Source organism: Pelophylax lessonae (genome assembly GCF_965119305.1).
Source record: "Pelophylax lessonae genome assembly, chromosome: 2".
NCBI lineage: Eukaryota > Metazoa > Chordata > Amphibia > Anura > Ranidae > Pelophylax > Pelophylax lessonae.
In genome coordinates, this window is record NC_138769.1 from 618142365 (window position 1) to 618160177 (window position 17813).

A 17813-nucleotide genomic window follows, 5' to 3' on the forward strand; every position below is an offset into this window, starting at 1 on the left:
TGCAATATTATAATAGAAAAATAAGTGATTAAAAACATCCATATAGCACATATAGGGGGTCTTTCTATGCTCCCTATTTCATATCTATGGCTGACATGGACGTTTTTATTCACTTATTTTTCTATTATAATATTGCACCTTATAAGGAATATTAACTCTTTTATCTAGATAAGCATTTATTATATTTACAGTATATAGCAGCTTAATTAAAAAACAAAAAAAAACTTTTTTGGTATAAGGCTCGGTTCACATTTGTGCGATGCGGGAAGGCTGCGAATATGCAGCGTGTTCCCGCATCCGCACAAGAGGCAGTTCACACTGCCATATGCGATACGCAGGGGGTGTCAATTAAATGTTAACGACACCCCCAGTTTGATCGCATATCGCAGTGCGATCTGCAAGTTTGCACAGAATCGGATCGCACAAGTGTGAACCACTGTGCGATCCGATTCTGAGGCGGCTCAAAAAATGCCTCATGTGCGTGTTTGCTGCGGATGTGCTGTGAATTCAGCCATACAAAATGTATGGCTGAACTCGCATCCACACATGAGATCGCATGTAATTTAGGAGCGGTGCGCTCCGAATTACATGCGATCTCGCAAACTAAGTGCTGGTTCACACTACTGCGGGTGCGCTGATTCACACTGCACCCACACAAAAGATGCACAGGACCCTTTTTTCAGCCGCATCAGGATCGGATCGCACAGTGGTTCACACTTGTGCAATCCGATCCTGTGCGAACTGTCAGATCGCACTGCGATATGCGATCAAACTGGGGGTGTCAACATTTAATTGACACCCCTGCGTATCGCATATGGCAGTGTGAACTGCCTCTTGTGTGGATGGAATGCGGGAACAGGCTGCGAATACGCAGCCTTCCAGCATCGCACAAGTGTGAACCGGCACTTACACTCTGTTTGCTCATTATTATTTTAAATAAATGAAAAAAAGGCATATTGAGTTTTTTTATGATTTTATCCGATTAATCGAAAAAATAATCGGCAACTAATCGATTATTAAAATAATCGTTAGTTGCAGCCCTAGTATCTGTTTACTCGCCATAACATTATCTTTCACATTATGGACAAAAATTCGGCTAACTTTACTGTTTTCTTTTTAATTAAAAAAAGTGAATTTTTTTCCAAAGAAATTGCATTTGGAAGACCGCTGCGCAAAAAAAATATTGTAACGATCTCCATTTTATGCTCTAGGGTCTCTGCTAAAAAATATACAGGTCCCTCTCAAAAAATTAGCATATTGTGATAGTTCATTATTTTCTGTAATGTACTGATAAACATTAGACTTTTATATATTTTAGATTCATTACACACAACTGAAGTAGTGCAAGCCTTTTATTGTTTTAATATTGATGATTTTGGCATACAGCTCATGAAAAACCAAAATTCCTATCTCAAAAAATTAGCATATCATGAAAAGGTTCTCTAAACAAGCTATTAACCTAATCCTCTGAATCAACGAATTAACTCTAAACACCTGCAAAAGATTCATGAGGCTTTTAAAAACTCCCAGCCTGGTTCATTACTCAAAACTGCAATCATGGGTAAGACTGCCGACCTGACTGCTGTCCAGAAGGCCATCATTGACACCCTCAAGCAAGAGGGTAAGACACAGAAAGAAATTTCTGAATGAATAGGCTGTTCCCAGAGTGCTGTATCAAGGCACCTCAGTGGGAAGTCTGTGGGAAGGAAAAAGTGTGGCAGAAAACGCTGCACAACGAGAAGAGGTGACCGGACCCTGAGGAAGATTGTGGAGAAGGACCGATTCCAGACCTTGGGGGACCTGCGGAAGCAGTGGACTGAGTCTGGAGTAGAAACATCTAGAGCCACCGTGTACTGGCATGTGCAGGAAATGGGCTACAGGTGCCGCATTCCCCAGGTCAAGCCACTTTTGAACCAGAAACAGCGGCAGAAGCGCCTGACCTGGGCTACAGAGAAGCAGCACTGGACTGTTGCTCAGTGGTCCAAAGTACTTTTTTCGGATTAAAGCAAATTTTGCATGTCATTCGGAAATCAAGGTGCCAGAGTCTGGAGGAAGACTGGGGAGAGGGAAATGCCAAAATGCCTGAAGTCCAGTGTCAAGTACCCACAGTCAGTGATGGTCTGGGGTGCCATGTCAGCTGCTGGTGTTGGTCCACTGTGTTTCATCAAGGACAGGGTCAATGCAGCTAGCTATCAGGAGATTTTGGAGCACTTCATGCTTCCATCTGCTGAAAAGCTTTATGGAGATGAAGATTTCATTTTTCAGCACGACCTGGCACCTGCTCACAGTGCCAAAACCACTGGTAAATGGTTTACTGACCATGGTATTACTGTGCTCAATTGGCCTGCCAACTCTCCTGACCTGAACCCCATAGAGAATCTGTGGGATGTTGTGAAGAGAAAGTTGAGAGACGCAAGACCCAACACTCTGGATGAGCTCAAGGCCGCTATCGAAGCATCCTGGGCCTCCATAACACCTCAGCAGTGCCACAGGCTGATTGCCTCCATGCCATGCCGCATTGAAGCAGTCATTTCTGCAAAAGGATTCCCGACCAAGTATTGAGTGCATAACTGAACATAATTATTTGAAGGTTGACTTTTTTTGTATTAAAAACACTTTTTTTTTTTATTGGTCAGATGAAATATGCTAATTTTTTGAGATAGGAATTTTGGTTTTTCATGAGCTGTATGCCAAAATCATCAATATTGAAACAATAAAAGGCTTGCACTACAGTTGTGTGTAATGAATCTAAAATATATGAAAGTCTAATGTTTATCAGTACATTACAAAAAATAATGAACTTTATCGCAATATGCTAATTTTTTGAGAGGGACCTGTATATGTTTGGGGGTTCGAAGTAGTTTTCTAGCAAAATAAAATGATGTTAGCTTGTAAACACTGTGTCAAAAATAGGCCTGGTCTTGAAGTGGTTAAGAGAGTGCGTCTAATCTCAGCTTGTTACCTTAATAGAAGACACCTGGGGGCTAGAAATCTTGCTGATTGATAGGGAACCAAATACTAATTTCACTCATTAAAATGCAAATCCATTTATAACTTTTTTTTTTTTAAATGTGTTTTTCTGCATAATTTTTGTTCTTTCACTGGTAAAATAAACCTACCATTAAAATTAGACTGATCATTTCTTTGTCATTGGGCAAACGTACAAAATCAGCAGGGGATAAAATACTCTTTTCCATCACTGTATACGGGATTCTGAAGTGTTCTAAAATTATAATTTTTATTTATTTTTATTTTTTTTTCTTTGTTCTGTCTTGTTAACCTAATTGACCAGTCCATTGCTTTTTGTGTCTGATATTCAAAGTCTACTTCCTTTTTGTTTTATCAATAGAATAAGGAAACAAAGAAGGTGGAATTGGTCAAGGAAAAGCCAAAGAAAAAGCATGAATCTGAGAAAGAAGTAAAGAAGGAGCTAAAAGTGGTAAAGAGTATGTAACTTTGTTACTCTTCAACACTGTATAAGGAAAAAATTAAGATAAAAATATATATGAAATAGAAGCTGTCTGTGTAGCCGATGCTGGAATATACAGGTACGTCTCAAAATTTGAATATCATCAAAAAGTTAATTTTATTTTAGTAATTCAATTCAAAAAGTGAAACTCGTATACTATATAGATTCATTGCACACCGAGTGTTATATTTTAAGCATTACTTTCTTAGGCCTCTTTCACACGGGCTTTCCGTATGTCCGTATATCACCCCATCCATTTGTGGGTGATATACGGACATAATGCATGTCAATTGGATTGCGGATGTCAGCGGATGACCATCCGATTTGCGTCCTTTCAGTTCTGTTCCGTTTTTTGGAACGGAACAGAACCCTATTTTTCTTCCGTTTAAAAAACGGAGAGGGCGCAAAATCGGATGTCAGCGGTGTCATCCGCTGACATCCGCAATCCCATAGACATACATTATGTCCCTATATCATCCGCAAACGGATGGGATGATATGCGGACATACGGACCGGATGACACAAGTGTCATCCGTGTCTGTAAAAAAAAAAGTGACTGAACGGACTACAAAAACGGAGCGCCCGTGTGAAAGAGGCCTTAATGTTCATGATTATGGCTCACAACTAGTGATAACCCGAAATTCAGTATGTCAGAAAATTAGAATTTCTCTTTTGTTCGTTGATGGACACAGCTCCTGGTGTTCATAACCATTGGGTTATACTGCCCCCTACAGGAGTAAAACACTAGGCAGAAAAGAATTCTGGCTACACCCATGGGCAGTCCCAGGGGGTATACTCCCTCTCTCTGCTTTAGCCACTCAGTTTTTTTTTTCCTGCATAGTCAGGAGTAAACGAAGTTCCTTGCTGTGATCTTTTGCTCCTGGCAAATTTTTTATAGAAAAAATAAATATTCTCCTGGATTTTTTCCTGTTTAATCTGTGATCAACTGCCAGACTGGGCGAGGGGCTGAATAATCTAGAGCCAGTGGTCCATCCCAGTCTGGCCAGCGAGCACACGCAGACCTCAGCTCCGCGCTAGGTCGGCCACCACATAGCCCCACCGAACGGGGGCTGGCCTGTGAGTTAAACGCATCGCGTGGTCCTATATGACCGGGTCTCAGCCAGAGTCGCAGCGTTCCTCCTGGCCGACAGCACCCCCATTTCAATGGAGAGAGGTTCTGTCTGGAGCGGTGCCCGCCTGGTATGGTGAGGGTTATGGGGTGGACGTGGGCTCCTCCTTGGGACAGGCGGACCCCCGGGTTCCCCTCCTTCCCGCCGAGTCCCTCACCTGCTGTGGTTTGCCATTGAAAATGGCGGTGGCCATGACAGTGGAGCCCTGTAGGCAGCGATTTCGGTGGTGGAAGCCCCTCCTCATCCCCTGGTGCTGACTCCTGGATGATTTTACTTCCTGATTGCAGCATGTGTAGTGCATTATCCCGCGGGCTGAAGGCATTTGTTTCTGCGGGTGGTGAGTCTGGTGGGGTCCTCTCCCACTGTGCTGGGGATCGCTTGGTGCTTGTGCCTGGCGACCAGGTGGTACTGCCAAGTGTGTGAGACCCTAAAGATGGAGGTGCAGGTACCCTTTGGCACTCACAAGCCATCCAGAGCTGCAAAGGTGTTTCCTTTCCCTGCCTATTTTGACAGAATTATCGCTAAAGTTTGGATGACCAAAGTGGCCAAGTGTGGTTCCTAAGCGCTTTACTAGGCGTTGCTGCTATGAGGAGTCCCTCCTTAAGAAGTGTACTGTGCCAGCGGTGGTGGACCCTCCAGTTTCCAGATTAAACAAGGCAATCATGATTCCGGTTGAAAAGTCTCCGGCCTTTAAAGATCCGGCTGACCAGAAGGCGGAGACTGTTGCCAGCAATATGTACACTCTGGCTGATTCGGCAATGAGGCCGGTATTCACCATTGCCCTAGTGTCGCAAACTCTGACCGAGTGGGCTAAGCTCTTACGCTGTGACCTAGAGGGGGAACAGCCCCCTCCGCCTTTGCCGAGCTGGTGGACCAGGGGCTGTAGTTTATCTGTGATGCCTCTTTGGATGCGGCTCCCCTGATGGCTCACCTCTGTTTTGGCAGTGGTCCTTTTGGCGTGTCTTTTGGCTTAAGTGCTGGTCTGCGGATCAGACTTCAAAAAAGGCCTTGACTGATCTTCCCTTCCAAGGAGATCGCCTGTTTGGAGCTACCCTGGATGACATCATTATAGGTCTCTCGGGGGAGGGGGGGGTTACTTTTTCCCTTATCGTCTTTCAGGACAGGCAATTCTGAGAGAGAACCTGGCTCCTCCCTTCTTAGGAAACACCGCCCCAATCAATTGGATTTAAGCCTCCCTCCAGCTGGCTGCCTCAGTTCTGGTGTTTCCTCCAGCGGGGAGACACCGTCCAAAGAGGAGCCATAGCTGAGGCCAGGAGGCTGAAGCTACAAGGGAGTCAGGTACTCTCAGAAGCTGCCAAGAAAGACAGCACCGGGGGGGGGACCCACCTACCTGTCCGCCGCAAAAAGTATCACCCCAGCCCCGCTCAGGGGGGCTTCCAGGCTGGGGGGCCTGCTCTCCACGCTCGGGGAGAGCGTCCGATTGTGGATCCGCCCCCCGCTTGCGGCCGGTGTGGAGCAGCCGGGCCGGATGAAGGGGGACGTCCCTTCCGGTAGGGGCGGGCACTTCCGGCGGCAACCGCGACTTCCGTTTCCGGGTCGCAGTGGTGAGCGGGCCAGATATGAAGGCTGGTGCACTTCAACAAGCTGGGGGACAGCTGCCGGAACAAATCGTGAGCCACTCCAAGAGCCATGTCGGAGGCACAGGCCTCAGGGACTGCTCCGGGGGAGAACAGCACCAGCCACCATAAGGGAAGGAGACCTGGGGTGGTACTCCCTTACTTCTCCCACTAGCTCCATTTCTTTCCCCTAAAGCAGTGGTTCTCAATTCCGGTCCTCGGGACCCACTAACAGGCCAGATTTTAAGTATTACCTTGGGGGATGCAGACTAGAATACTGCAATCACTGAGCAGCAAATTAGATCACCTGTGATGTAATTTAGTTATCTTGCAAACCTGGCCTGTTGGTGGGTCCCGAGGACTGGAGTTGGGAACCACTGCCCTAAAGGCTCTATAAGGGGATTAGGGAGGCTGAGGGTCACACTGTGGGATCTTTTTGGTGATGGTCGTCCCTAGTAACACCCTCGGTTGGGGCAAGCTGTGCGGGCTGCGGGCACTAGTAGGAGTATGTTTTTTACTATGCCTTTTTATGTCAAATTTCAGAAAGCCTCTGAGAAATCAAAAACAGCCCATATTGCTAAGAGATGCCCTTCCTGCAAAGAAAACATGGGGGAATCCTGGACTAAACCCTTATGCAGAGAGTGTCTGGATAGTTTAGTCAGAGAGCACACTGAAAATCAGAATGCAGACTTAGCCACCTCTGTCAAGGAGCTTACTAGCACTTTCAGTCCTTTAAGGATTTGTTTGCTAACATCCAGCTTCCGCAGAGTTCCCCCCCAGTCGGCACGGCAGGAAATTGCTCCAACACCGCAGGTACTACCCTCTACAAGTGGGGAGGCACCTGCGGTTTCTGAACGTCAGGGGGAAGAGTGCGATAGCACACCCCCCAATTCCCAAGGGGAATCTGAGGCAGAGGGGTCAGATGGGGAATCCAACAGGACCTCTAGATACAAACTGTCTCTAGAAGAGGTGGAGGGCCGGCCTGCTAGCGGCTATCCACTCCACTCTGGGAATCCAGGAAGAAAAGAAAGCCTTATCCCTGCATGATCAGATGTATGCGGGTCTGGGCAAACCGAAGAAAAGTTTTCCAAGTACACGAGGTCCTAGTAGACACCGTAAAAAGCGAGTGGCAGGACCCAGAAAGGAAACCCTTCTTTTCAGGGGCTTTAAAAAGATTTCCTTTTTCTGAGGATGATTCGGCGGTCTGTAACAAATCACCTAAACTGGACGCAGCCTTTTCACGAGTCTCCAGGCATACGGATTTGGCTTTCGAGGATATGGGGTCGCTCCCTGATCCAATGGATAAGCGAGCAGACTCCCTCCTCAAGAAAGCTTGGGACACAGCTCTAGGAAATCTAAAGCCCGCTATGGCAATTACTGTAGTAGTCAGAAACATGGAGTATTGGCTAACTCCGATAAAAGCACACATTGAGGCGGGTACTGCTAAGGAGACCATATTGTCCTCCTTTCCCATGCTGCTACAGGGAGTAGCATACATTGCGGATGCCTCCGTAGAGTCGGTGCGCATGACGGCCAGGTCATCAGCCTTAACCAATTCGGCTAGGAGAGCCCTCTGGTTAAAAACTTGGAAAGGAGACGGGGGATCTAAAGCCAAGCTGTGTGGGATCCCATTTACAGGGGACCACTTGTTTGGTCCAGGGTTAGAGACCATCCTAGATCAAACAGCAGATCGGAAAAAATCCTTTCCAGTAAAACAGGGGAAAAAGATGGGGTTCAATAGAAAGTCTTATCCCCAAAATAATTTTTCGGCTCCAAGAAGATCTGAAGGACATAGGAAATCCTGGAGTCAAAAAGGAAAGGGCCGTGGGGGGGCTATTTTTCGCCCTCCTGAACAGCCCAGAAAGTCACAATGACAACCTCACCACTGTGGGAGGAAGATTGGGGACCTTTCTTCCTCGGTGGGAGGAGATCACCTCCAGCCCCTTTATCCTGCAGATCATAAGACAGGGTTATCAGCTGGAGTTCTCAAGCCCCCTTCCTGCCAGAATGTTAATTACCCATCTGCCAAAGTGCGAAAAGAAGGCCATGGCCATACTCTCCTCTCTCAGGGACCTAAAGAGACAGAAGGTCATTCGGAGAGTTTCACCAGGGGAAGTGGGAAAAGGTTTTTACTCCCACATTTTTGTGGTAATAAAGCCCACAGGCAGTTACAGGTTAATCTTAAACCTAAAACCCCTGAATCGTTCAGTCAGATACAGGAGGTTCAGGATGGACTCTTATCTATTCGATAAGGGCTATCCTTCCCCCACAGTGTTATATGGCCTCAATAGACCTCAAGGATGCCTACCTGCACATTCCCATTGCAGAGAAAAGCCAAAGGTTCCTGAGGTTAGCCGTACAAACATTCAGCACTGGCAATTTCAGGCCCTCCCTTTTGGCCTCTCCTCTTCCCCCCGAATATTTACAAAGGTGATAGCAGAGACCTTGGCATTTATGCGGCTACAGGGATTGTCCTTCATCGCGTACTTAGACGACCTGATATTGTTCGTCCACTCCCAAGAACAATTGTCCAAGAACCTCTGGGATGCAACACGGATTCTGGAAGGTCTGGGTTGGCTACTGAATCTAGAAAAATCCTCCCTAGTACCAACACAAAGGATATTGTTCTTGGGTTACGAGATAAGACTCCAGGGTCCAAAAAATCTTCTTACCTCTGGACAAAAGGCAGAAGATAAACAAGGCGGTAGGACAGTTACAAACCAACCAAGCAATCTCAGTCAGACAGTCCATGTCTATACTGGGGTTACTAACAGCCACCATCCCAGCAGTTCAGTGGGCAGGCCTGCATTTTCGTCCCTTGCAGCTATTCATTCTGGAAGCTTGGGACCGCAGCCAGGACTCACTGGATACTTTATTCCACATCCCAACCGCAGTAAAAAGATCCCTGTGGTGGTGGAGAAAAGCCGAAAATCTCTCGCAGGGCCTCTGTTGGGTTCAGATAGCCTCCACCATCATCACCACGGATGCAAGCGGCACAGGCTGGGGGGCCCATCTGGGATCCAAGCTAGCTCAGGGGGATTGGGGACCGGAGGAAGCAAAACAATCCTCCAACTGAGGGAATTGAGGGCAGTAGAGCTAGCCCTCATAGCCTTCCAAGAAGACTTGCAGGGACGCCGCATCCAGACCTGGTCGGACAATGCCACAGTGGTGGCATACGTAAACCGTAAACCCCATAGGAGCAATCTCCTATGGGGTTTGGCAAAGAGGATCTTTGAGCCAAGGTCCAAGTCCTCTCTCTCTTTTGGCAGTTCATCTCAAGGGAGAGTTAAATCAACTAGCCGACTTTCTCAGCAGGAAAACGGTAAGAGAAAGCGACTGGACGCTATATCGGGAGGTGTTCAATGGGATTACCCAGAGATGGGGAATACCAAACATCTACCTGTTTGCCTCACGGCAGAACACAAAGACACCTCAATTCTTTTCCCTGAGCAGATGGGATGGAGCTCTAGGGGTGGATGCTCTGGCTCTTGGGTGTTCCCCAAATCTTATGCTCCCCCCCCCCGTTGCTAATACCAGCGGTCTTGAGGAAATTTCGGGAGGAAAGTACGACGCTAATCCTTATAGCGCCACACTGGCCAAAGAGACTGTGGTTCTCTACCCTAAAACACTTAGCAGTAGAACCCCCCCTGGTTATTACCAGTGAGAGAAGATCTCCTCTATCGGGGCCCAGTACTCTGTCCTCAGGCACAACGTTGGAACCTTGCAGCCTGGCTTCTGAAGAAGAACTGTTAAGGAGCAAGGGTTTCTCGGGCCAACTGGTGCAAACTCTGCTAGGAAGCAGAATGAAAGAGATACAGAGTATTTACCTAAAAACTTGGAGAGGTTGGTGCAAAGCAAGCTCTTCAGACGCAGGAAGCAAAGTGTCAGTACTCGAGTTCCTACAAGAGGGGGCAAACAAGGGGTTAGCCATCAGCACCCTAAAAAGCCAAGTTTCAGCCATTAGCGTGTTCCTAGAAATACCCTTAGCAAAGGATCCCTGGGTGATCCGTTTCTTTAAAGCTTTGAATAGGCAAAGACCAACAGGAAGTCTCCCATTTCCAATGTGGGATTTGTCTTTAGTTTTGCAGGCTCTCATTAAAGAGCCATTTGAACCATTGGAGTCTTGTTCGGTGAAAGCCTTAACCCTCAAGACAGTTTTTTTTTTTTTTGTGGCAATCACTACCGCCAGACGGGTTAGTGAGTTAGAGGCCCTTTCAGTTAAAGCACCTTTCTTACAAATTTTTGCAGATCGTGTTATTTTTAAGACCGATCCAGCATTTCTGCCCAAGGTAGTCTCTAGGTTCCATAGAGACCAGGAGATAGTGCTACCGACGTTTTGTTCAGATCCTGTGAGGGAACAGGAAATTCATTTTTCACAAATTAGATGTCAGAAGATGTATTCTGGAATACCTAAGCATCACGGAGTTCATAAAGTCAGATTCCTTTTTTTGTTTTATTTAATAGTTCAAAAATGGGGAACTAAAGCGTCCAGAGGCTCAATAGCCAGATGGCTTAGACTAGCCATTAGTGAGGCTTATAGCCTTTCCGGTAAGGAGGTCCCTATGGGAATTAAGGCGCATTCTACAAGAGCAATGGCGGCCTCTCAGGCGGAAAGAGCTGGAGCTACCCCGGAGCAGATATGTCGGGTAGCAACTTGGTCCAGCTACACAACTTTTTCCAGACCATAAAGACTGGACCTACTATCTGCTAAAGATCAGGCTTTTGGGCGAAAAGTCCTGCAAGCGGTATTCCCACCCTGAAAGTAAGTACTCGCTTATCCTCTCAGAAGTGCCTGTCCTGAAAGGCGATAAGGGAAAATTAAAGTTACTTACTGGTAACGTCTTTTCCAGTAGTCTTTCAGGACAGCACTAATACCCACCCGAAGAAGGTCTGCATATAAGATGATCAGTGGATGGAGGTTAGTATGATCTATCTTTGGGTCTTCCCAGTGGCCGGAGGTACTCTTGAAGAACTGAGGCAGCCAGCTGGAGGGAGGCTTAAATCCAATTGATTGGGGCGGTGTTTCCTAAGAAGGGAGGAGCCAGGTTCTCTCTCAGAAGTGCCTGTCCTGAAAGACTACTGGAAAAGACGTTACCAGTAATTAACTTTATTTTTTTTTTTTCCTGCAGTCTACGAAGGGCAAGGAACCTTGTTGTAGATGTGGGCCTTCTCGGCATATAAGTTTTTTCGTCCCTCAGAGTTCGACTGACAATGGCTTGAATCCTTTCAGGGCCTCTTCAGGAGGATCCAAACAAACCTGGGCTGGCAAGCTAAGATTGGGTTTCTCCAGACCCATGGATAAGGCTCCTTCAGCACGAAGGTGCGCCCTCACCCGTATCGGGGATGGGGGGGGGGGGGTGTCTTTGCTTGTTTCCGTACCTGTGGACTTCATAAGTGGGTCCACGAAGTTGGTCGGTCGGTTGGCAAGGTTTTCCTTCCAACATACGCATGTCCCTAGACCGCTTACAGGGCTTGTTTTGGGGCGGTACAAGACCTGTTTCTACAAGGAGTGATTGTTCTGGTTCCAACTTTTTACTCAAACATTGTCCACAGTCTGTGAAAATACAAGTGAAATCATGTGCAAATCAAAACATGAAAAAAGGGTCTGGAATAAAACCAACCAAATGTGCTAATAACATATATGAAGGGTATGCTGATACAAACTGGAATAACTCAACAATATTGACATTAGATACACCAGTGAGTGTCAAAGAAATGGGTGACCACACGAATGAATATCGTGACGAAAACAGTCCCAAATAATGCACACATAAAAAAGTCCAAATCCAAAATTCTTGTGATGAAACCGTTAAACTGAAAGTGTTGAAACCACGTGAATGAAATTCAGTGTCCCACCACCAGCTTAGCTTCCTACCAGAAAGTTGGAGTAATAAGGGCGTATAGATAAATAGCTCTGCTCCAGAGATCACACACCAAGGCAAAGACCCAAAGGGGTATAACCACTGATGCCTCCCAGGTGAAAAGAGTGGTGGGCCTCTTACCAGATAAATTATTTAATGGAGCTGTGGGCAAACAAACACTCCTCTCGGGTGTTCGTGCAGGATGGATCTCTGGTAGGTTCTCGCTGTTCTTGTCGTCAGTATGAATGGGGAAAGAAGAGGGACCGCCAATGGTGCATTATCGTTTTAAATATTTATTGTAAGTAAAAGGATTGCACTTACATTTACGATGAAAATACACGCTACAGTCTCCCTTTGCGACTTGCAGATAACAGCGGCCGCCTGCAGTGCGGACCGCCGTATTACAATGTGAGTGATGACGCGGCGCCTCCTCTCTGAGGCGTTTCCTCCCGATTGGGCATCAACTATTATTCCAGACCCTTTTTTCATGTTTTGATTTGCACATGATTTCACTTGTATTTTCACATATTGATTTGGTTAGCGCACCTGATATATACATTTTCCATTCACTTCACTACCAAAAGTTCTAAGGTAGCAGCTTTCCAATATCCAATCAGCGCACTTTCATTTTTCATCATTGTCCACAGTCCCCAGGAAGGAAGGCAAAGTGCTTCCAATCCTGGACCTCAAGGCGCTAAGATGCTTTGTACACAAGTTCAGAATGGAGTCCATTTGATCGGTGGTGGCATCCCTGCATCTGGGATTTCCTTGCCTCTATTGATTATCTATCAAGGATGCCTACCCTTACATTCCAATAGGTGCCAGTCACCAGTGCTTTCTTCACTTTGCTGTCTGAGAGGAGCATTATCAGTTTGTGGCATTACCCTTTGGTCTCGCCTCTGCTTCTCGGGTCTTCACAAAAGTGTTAGCCCGGGTGCTAGCCTTGCTACGCCAACATGGGATCTCGGTACTGGGCTACTTGGAGGATCTCCTTCTACGAGGGGCATCTCCCTCTGATCTGTTGGACAACCTGGAGATCACAATACAGACTCTGCTGGAGTTAGGCTGGATTCTGAATTTTCAGAAGTCTGCTCTGGTTCCGTCCACGAAGCTGGACTATCTGGGCCTGACTCTGGACTCGGCCTTAGCCAGAGTGCTCTTTCCTTTGGATAAAAAACTCCCAAGATATTGCAGGCTGTAATTTGTCTCCTGCCTTCTAACAGGTGGTTGTCCCTCCGGACTTGCATGTGGGTGCTGGGCCTGATGGTATATACCTTCAAGGCGTTTCCGTTTGCTCAGTTCCATAGGAGGTCCCTGCAAAGGGAGATTCTGACCAAATGGGACAAGACTCCCCAGTCTATGTAATATCAGATGCGGCTGAGTCGGGGAACAAGGGACTCCTCGATATGGTGGCTTCGTTCTTCGGCTGGGAAAATCCTTCCTCCCCTTGTATTGCACAGTGGTCACCACGGATGCCAACCTGTCCGGCTGGGGAGTCATCCTTGGCAAGCATTCTGCTCAGGGGATCTGGACACTGGAGGAGTCCAGACTACAGATCAAGGTCTTGGAACTTCGAGCGATCAGACTGTCTGAATCCTTGGACAGATCGTCTTCAGGGTTGTCCAGTGTAAATTCAATCAGGCAATGCCGTGGCTTGAGTCAATCATCAAGGGGGTACAAGAAGTGTCCTGGCGGCTCTGGAGGTAGCAGGTATTCTAAGGTGGGCAGAACGGTTGTGCAAGCCCTCTCTGCCATGCACATTCCCGGGGTGGAAAAATTGGCAGGTGGATTATCTCAGTCGGCAGGTGTTGGACCACGGGGAGTGGTCCCTTCATCCGGAGGTGTTTCATCAGCTGTGTCTCTGGTGGGGCATTCCGCAGCATTGTTAGGAATGGCTCACTTATGTTTATTTTTCACATATTTGTTTGAAGTTGGATTTGTGTTATTAGCACGAGAGCCTGCCTTATTTAAATTTAAAAAGTTTTTTCAGGCTGCTGCTTAGGAGGACCTGATCCTCTTTGAGGGTGTATTGTTTTTTTCAGGTGGACTCTGGTTGTTTGTTTGAGCCCCTGTTGCCTGGTTGGCTAATGATTTAGCCTTGGGAATTTTTTGGTTGTTTCCACCCCTCATGTTTGACACTGTTTTGGGACATCTCAATGGTTATGAATACTAGGCGCTGTCTCCGTCAATGAACAAAAGAGAAAAAATTGGATTTCTGACTTACATAAAATCCATTTCTCAGATGTTCTTTGACGGACACAGCACCCGACCCTCTGTGGAGTTATTCTTCTGACACTGCTTGTTACAATACGGAGTGGCTATAGCCCAGAGGGAGTACACTCCCTGGGACTGCCCATGGGTGTAGCCAGATTTTTTTTTTTTCTGCCTAGTGCCCTACCCTTTTGGGGGTAGTATAACCCAATAGTTATGAATACCTGGAGCTGTTCGTCAATGAACATCAAAGAAATGGATTTTACGGTGAGTTAAAAAAATCAAGGATTTTTAATACAGAAACGTTGGCTTATTGAAGAGGTGTGTATATACAGTATAGTATGCACTCAATACTTGGTGGGGGCTCCTTTTTTTGCATGAATTCATCAATGCATGGAGGCGATCAGCCTGTGGCATTGCTGAGGTGTTTAGGTTGCTATGATAGCGGCCTTCAGCTTGTCTGCGTTGTTGGGTCTGGTGTCTGTCATCATCTTCTTGACAATACCCCATAGATTCTTTAGGTCAGGCGAGTTTTCTGGCCAATCACGTACAGGGATACCATGATTATTAAACCAGGTATTGGTACTTTTGGCAATGTGGGCGGGTGCCAAGTCCTGCTGGAAAATGAAAGCAGCATCTTCATAAAGCTGGTCAGCAGCAGAGGGAAGCATGACGTGCTCTAGAATTTTCTGGTAGGGGGGCTGCACTGACTTTGGGCTTTATAAAACACAGTGGACCAACACCAGCAGATGACATGGCTCCCCAAATCATCACGGACTGTAGAAATTTCACACTTAACCTCATGCACCTTGCATTCTGTGCCTCTCCACTCTTCCTCCAGATTCGGGCACTTTGATTTCCAAATGGAATGCAAAACTTCTTTTCATCCAAAAAGAGGACTTTGGACCACTGAGCAACAGTCCAGTCCTTTTTCTCTTTAGCCCAGGTAAGACGGTTCTGACGTTCTCTGGTTCAGGAGTTGCTTGATACAAGGAATGCGACAGTTGTAGACCTTGTCCTGGATACGTCTGTGTTTGGTGGCTCTTGAAGCACTTAAACCAACTGTAGTCCACTCCTTGTGAATCTCTCCATAAACTTCTTGAATGGCCTTTTGCTTCACAATCCCCTCAAGGCTGCGGTTATACCTGTTGCTTGTGCACTTTTTTTTTTTTTTTTTTTTTTTTTTACCACACTTTTTCCTTCCACTCAACATTACATTTATATGCTTGGATACAGCACTGTGAACAGCCAGCTTCTTCAGCAATGACCTTTTGTGGCTTACCCTTTTGGAGGGTGTTAATGACTGACTGCTGACTTGACAGTTGTACAAAAGACAAGTCTTCCCCATAATTGAGTAACCTACTGAACCAGACTGAGAGACCGTTTAAAGGCTCTGGAACCCTTTTCATGTGTTTTGAGTTAATTAGCTGATTAGAGTGTGACACCATAGGTCTATAATATTTAACTTTTTCACAATATTCTGAGATACTGAATTTTGGGTTTTTACTAGCTGTAAGCCATAATCCTCAAAATTAAAAGAAAGAAATGCTTGAAATGTATCACTGTGTGTAATGAATCTATATAATGTTTAACTTTTTGAATTGAATTACTAAAAGTGGATGTAAGCTCCATTCATGAAGTCTAACCTGTGCACATATATCTGTAGTGTTTACTTATCTCTCTCTAAAGCCCTAAGCCCCGTGCCTTTCTGCTGCGCAGTTCCTCTGTTTATCAGCATTACAGGTTCTGAGGCACAGAAGATAAAAGCAGCTGGAATTTAGTGTCGGTGTGGATGCATAGATTAGCAGAGAGCTGGTCTATTCACAGCACAGCTCTGCATGTTTCTTCTTCTGTGTATGTGAAGGGGGATGTGTGCCTTTCCTCCAATCAGCTATCTCAGTGTATGTCCAGACTCCACACCCAGTGCTGGAACAGTAAGAAAAAATTCTAACATGATGTTCACTTTCTAAACCGTGTAGAAAGCTGAATACTGCAGGCCTACAAATAAAACTTATGTAGGGAGATTTTTTTTCATCTGTGTATCATCTGAGGCTGTTCACTTCACTGGGTTTATGTGAGGGTTTACATCCACTTTAACTTTTTGATATTCAATTTTTATTTTGTAGATGCATCTATAGTTTCCATTTTTGCATTTGGAGCTACATAAACAATGCCATGTAACAATGCTACCATTAGTCTGACCTAACAAACAACATAAGCATCGTTAGCACTGTCTAGTTGTTGGGCTGATCGAAAGCAACATTTCTAGTGCATTAATAGACTAGAACAAAAGCCACAGTGTGTGGCAGCCTTTAGTAGATAGATGCTGGCTTCCAGTTAGATGGCTTGATCCTTGATGGGAAATTGCACACATACACAATGCAGCATTTATTGTCTCAGTATAAATATAGGGTACAGTTACCAATGGTAAAAAGGCAACTTTTCATGCTCTTGGAAGTTAACAGCCCACAGCTATGCAAGAGAGCTTTATTAGTCATAGTAAACCACTGAGAGGTTTGCAGTAGGTCAGGGTCCATCAGGATTATCCACATTGGACTGTAGGCAACTAGGAAAATATAGTCTGTTCTAATGAATTGCTGTGTTGGTTGGACCATCTCAACGGTAGACTTAGGGTGTTGCTGTTTAATCATTGGTGTGAACTCAAGGGCAACATTCATTTGAAGGGCTGTACACTCAACAATTCAGTAATATCGGTTTCTTTGCTTTAACACTGAGAAGCTGTAAAACAGGGTTTCTCTTACGTCCTCCGACAGTCGCCGCCTCTTCATATTCGTCACATATGGGGTATTAGACTTTGCTCCGAAGGAGTAGCTAGGCAACAGAATATGTTAACAATAAAGCTTTAACATATCCCACCCTCAAGGGGTGGTCCCCTCAGTCAATACCCTCCTACTTCCTGCAACCATATCTCAGTTTTAATGTCTAGCTTGTCAGGAGTGGCTGGCTCTCTCTGTGCTGGGACTTTCTGTCCCAGACTCTTTCTTCTTTTTAATATTTTGTTTGAGTTTTCTCTCTATCTTTACTTAGCTGTTATTTTTGTCAGCATTAGTTAGTTCTTCGGACGAAGAGGATCATGCGGACTGGGTCTCGGGCTGATCCCCCTGGTCGCAGGTCGTGGGTCAGTGGCTTCCCAGTCTGCCATCGAGCGTTCAGCCAGGTAACGCTCCTGGCACAGTGAACGACCCATCCCTGTTCGGTGCAGGGATGATTGGTGAGGTGGCTACCTCACCGGACGCTGTGCGGTTTCTTAACCTCCATTGTGTGCGTCTTGAATTGCGACTCTCCCTGCCTCATGTGCAGCGGCTTGTTCGCCTGTGCGGGTTCCCCACGCCATGTGAGGTAAGTGTATTTATGTGGGGACCTGTCTGTCTGGGGGGGGTCTCAGTCTGGGACTGTGTAACCTGCCTTTAATCACACTGCTTGTCTCCCTATCTCTCGGCTGCATGCTGTGGGCTGCAAGGGGGGGGGGAGCTGTATGACACTGTGTGTGTCAGGCTGGGCAGTGTGAGAAGCTGTGTGCTGTGGGGCATGTTTTTTCTTGGCA

The 17813-nt window shown here is 46.2% G+C and overlaps 1 protein-coding gene across 1 annotated transcript in view; it reads left to right on the forward strand.

Annotated features, from left to right (window-relative positions):
* MPHOSPH8 (M-phase phosphoprotein 8) overlaps positions 1 to 17813 on the forward strand; it is a 268249-nt gene that overhangs the window by 45884 nt on the left and 204552 nt on the right. Inside the window, exon 4 of the mRNA XM_082247634.1 lies at positions 3350 to 3446. Within this exon, the coding sequence (XP_082103760.1) occupies positions 3350 to 3446 (97 nt within the window). The remainder of the gene's footprint in view (positions 1 to 3349; positions 3447 to 17813) is intronic.